Here is a 3357-nt window from a genome sequence, read left to right on the forward strand (position 1 = left end):
ATTATTTCCTGTGCCCAACCAGGAAGCCTATTTTAAGAAGGGAAAAGGGCCAGGCACAGTGGCTCACGCCTGTAATCCCAACACTTTGGGAGGCCGAGGTGGGAAGATCACGAGGTTTAAGATCGAGACCATCCTGGCCAACATGGTGAAACTCAGTATCTACTACAAATACAAAAATTAGCTGGGTGTGGTGGCAGGCACCTGTAGTCCCAGCTACTTGGGAGGAGAATGGTGTGAACCCGGGAGGCGGAGCTTGCTGTCAGCTGAGATCGCACCACCACACTCCAGCCTGGCAAAAGAGTGAGACTCCGTCAAAAAAAAAAAAAAAAAAAAAGAAGGGGAAGGGAACGGGAGGGAATTTGGGACGACGGGCCAAGGAGGGTGTGATTGAAGAAACACTCACCATCTCCCCTTGTGTCTCCTTGGCCCATGCACAGTCCTGAAAGACAAGCCTCCGTGAGACAGAAGCCCCTGCCTGGAGCCACGTCACCCCCTTCCCTGACCCCTGGAGACAGGTCCCAGAGTCTCCTGCTGAGTGCAGACCCTTGGAGGTCACCCGCTCAGGAGCTTTCATTCTCCCCACACTGGACTGTGGCTTCCGCTTGACTTCCAGCTCCCCTGTTGTTTCCCAGAGATTCTCCTTGACTGTCCTGCGCGGCTCTCACCTCCCCCTGTTCCAGGCCTTTCCTGGTTCCACATAATCCACCTATCCTTCTATTCTCATCTTCTGTTTCAATACGGCACTCATTCTTACCATTTCTTACTTTCTTTTTTTTTTCCCCCCCAAGACAAAGTCTCGCTCTGTCATCCAGGCTGGAGTAGAGTGACACAATCTCGGCTCACTGCAACCTCTGCCTCTCCGGTTCAAGTGATTCTCCTGCCTCAGCCTCCCAAACAGCTGGGATCACAGCATGCGTCACCATGCCCGGCTGAGTTTTGTGTTATTAGTAGAGACAGGGTTTCACCATGTTGGCCAGGCTGGTCTCAAACTCCTGACCTCAGGTGATCCATCCACTTCGGCCTCCCAAAGTGCCGGGACTACAGGCATGAGCCTTGAGCCCAGCCTCTTCTTTTTATTTTTAAATTTTTTATTTTATTATTGTGTTTTGAGACAGGGTCTCTCTCTGTTGCCCAGGTTGAAGTGTAGTGGCTCCATCATGGCTCACTGTAGCCTCCTGGGCTCAAGTGATCCTCCCACCTCAGCCTCCCGAGTAGCTGGGATCACAGGTGTGCACCACCACACCTGGCTGATTTTTTAGTCTTTTGCAGAGACAGAGTCTCCCTATGTTGCCCAGGCTCATGATCTCTTTTCATCCCTTCATGACTCCAAACGGGACAAAATTTATTGTTTGGTGTCCTGTAACAAGCCTCAAAACATTCAAATGGTCATTCCAGAAAGGGGAAAGCATACATTCATCCCTGTTCCACACACAGCTGCATTTATTCTTCTTCCTTTTTAATTTTTTTTTTTTTTTTTTTGATAGAGACAGGGCCAGGCTGGTTAAGAACTCTTGACCATGCCAGGCATGGTGGCTCACGCATGTAATCCCAGCACTTTGGGAGGCCCAGGTGGGCGGGTCACCCCAGGTCAGGAGTTCGAGGCCAGCCTGGCCAACATGGCGGAACCCCATCTCTACTAAAAATACAAAAAATCACCCGGGCGTGGCAGTGCACGCCTATAGTCCCAGCTACTCGGGAGGCTGAGGCAGGAGAACCGCTTGAACCCAAGAGGCAGAGGCTGCAGTGAGCCGAGATTGTGCCACTGCACTCCAGCCTGAGCGACAGAGTAGGACTTCGTTTCAAAAAAAAAAAAACTCCAGACCTCAGGTGACCCACCCACCTCAGCCTCCCAAAGTGCTAGGATTATAGGCGTGAGCCAGGACACCCAGCCTGAAATCTGTTGTTGTTAACCTTGGCTATGCCCTGGGCTCCCCTGGAGAGCTGGTAAAAGCTCAGTTCACAGAACCAAGCACTGAAGCACTGAGTCAGAAGGGCTCCGGTGTCATTCCTTTTCAGAGTTCTAATACAAGAATGCAGCCAAGGTGGAGGACCACTGCTCTGAGTGAGCCTGGGCAAACATTTCTCAAGGCTACGACACATATATTCAAAGTCAACTGGCGCTGGGCACGGTGGCTCATGCCTGTAATCCCAGCACTTTGGGAGGCCGAAGCGGGCAGATCACTCGAGGTCGGAAGCCCGAGACCAGCCTGGCCAACATGATGGCCAGGTCTCTACTAAAAAGTACAAAAAATCAGCCAGGTGTGTGGCGGGCACCTGTAATCCCAGCTACCCAGGAGGCTGAGGCAGGAGAATCGCTTGAACCCAGGAGGTGGAGGCTGCAGTGAGCCGAGATCGTGCCATTGCACTCCAGCCTGGGTAACAAGAGTGAGACTCCATATCGTTTTGTTTGTTTACAAAAAAAATTTACATTAGCTGGGTGTAGTGGTGGACACCTGTAGTTCAACTATTTAGGAAGCTGAGGTGGGACAACTACTTGAGCCAGGAAGATGGACGCTGCAGTGAGCTGAGATCATGCCACTGCACTCCCAGCCTGGGCAACAGAGCAAGATCCTGTCTCAAAAAAAAAAATGTTTTTTTAAAGATAGAAGAAGGTTGAATTGTTTATCTCTGCCTAATTGTCTGAGCTGAGTCATTGGTCTTCTGCTCTTGAACTGGAATTTATAACCACTGGCTTTCCTGGGTCTCCTGCTTACAGACGGCAGAGTCTCAGTTTTCAACCTCTGTAACTGTGTGAGCCAATTCCTTAGAACAAATCTCATTTCAGATCTAGATCTGTATCTGCATTTATATCTGTATCTGCATTTATATATCTGTATCTATCACATATGGATACAGAGATGCATATTGTATCGGTTCTGTCTCTCTGGAGAATTGTGACTAATAGTGGGTGAAGAAAAATGTTTTGGTGGGGCATGGGGGACCTGTAATCCCAGCACTTTGAGAGGCAGAGGCAGGTGGATCACTTAAGCCCAGGAGTTTGAGTCTAGCCTGGGCAACATAGCAAGACCCTGTCTCTACAAAGAAAAAAATACCAAACTTAGCCAGGCATGGTAGCATGTGCCTATAACCCCACCCACTTAGCGGGGGCTGAGGCCGGAGGATTGCCTGAGCCCGGGGGGGTGAAGGCTGCAGTGAGCTGTGGTCATGCCACTGCATTCTAGCCTGGGTGACAGAGTGAGACTTTGTCTCAAGAAAAGGAAAGGGAAGGAAGGAAGGGAGGGAGGGAGGGAGGGAGGGAACAGAGAAAGAAAGAAAGAAAGAGAGAGGGAGGGAGGGAGGGAGGGAAGGAACAGAGAAAAGAAAGAGAGAGAGAGGGAGGGAGGGAAAAAGAAAGAG

The 3357-nt window shown here is 50.4% G+C and overlaps 1 protein-coding gene across 1 annotated transcript in view; it reads right to left on the reverse strand.

Annotated features, from left to right (window-relative positions):
* The window catches only part of TARM1 (T cell-interacting, activating receptor on myeloid cells 1), a 5975-nt gene extending 5536 nt beyond the window's left edge, over nt 1-439 (reverse strand). The window contains 1 exon segment of the mRNA XM_017871781.1: nt 404-439. Coding sequence (XP_017727270.1) covers nt 404-431 — 28 coding nt within the window. The 5' untranslated portion in view covers nt 432-439.
* Between the last annotated feature and the right edge of the window lie 2918 nt (nt 440-3357).

Source organism: Rhinopithecus bieti, unplaced genomic scaffold (assembly GCF_001698545.2).
Source record: "Rhinopithecus bieti isolate Rb0 unplaced genomic scaffold, ASM169854v2 scaffold_6949, whole genome shotgun sequence".
Lineage (NCBI taxonomy): Eukaryota > Metazoa > Chordata > Mammalia > Primates > Cercopithecidae > Rhinopithecus > Rhinopithecus bieti.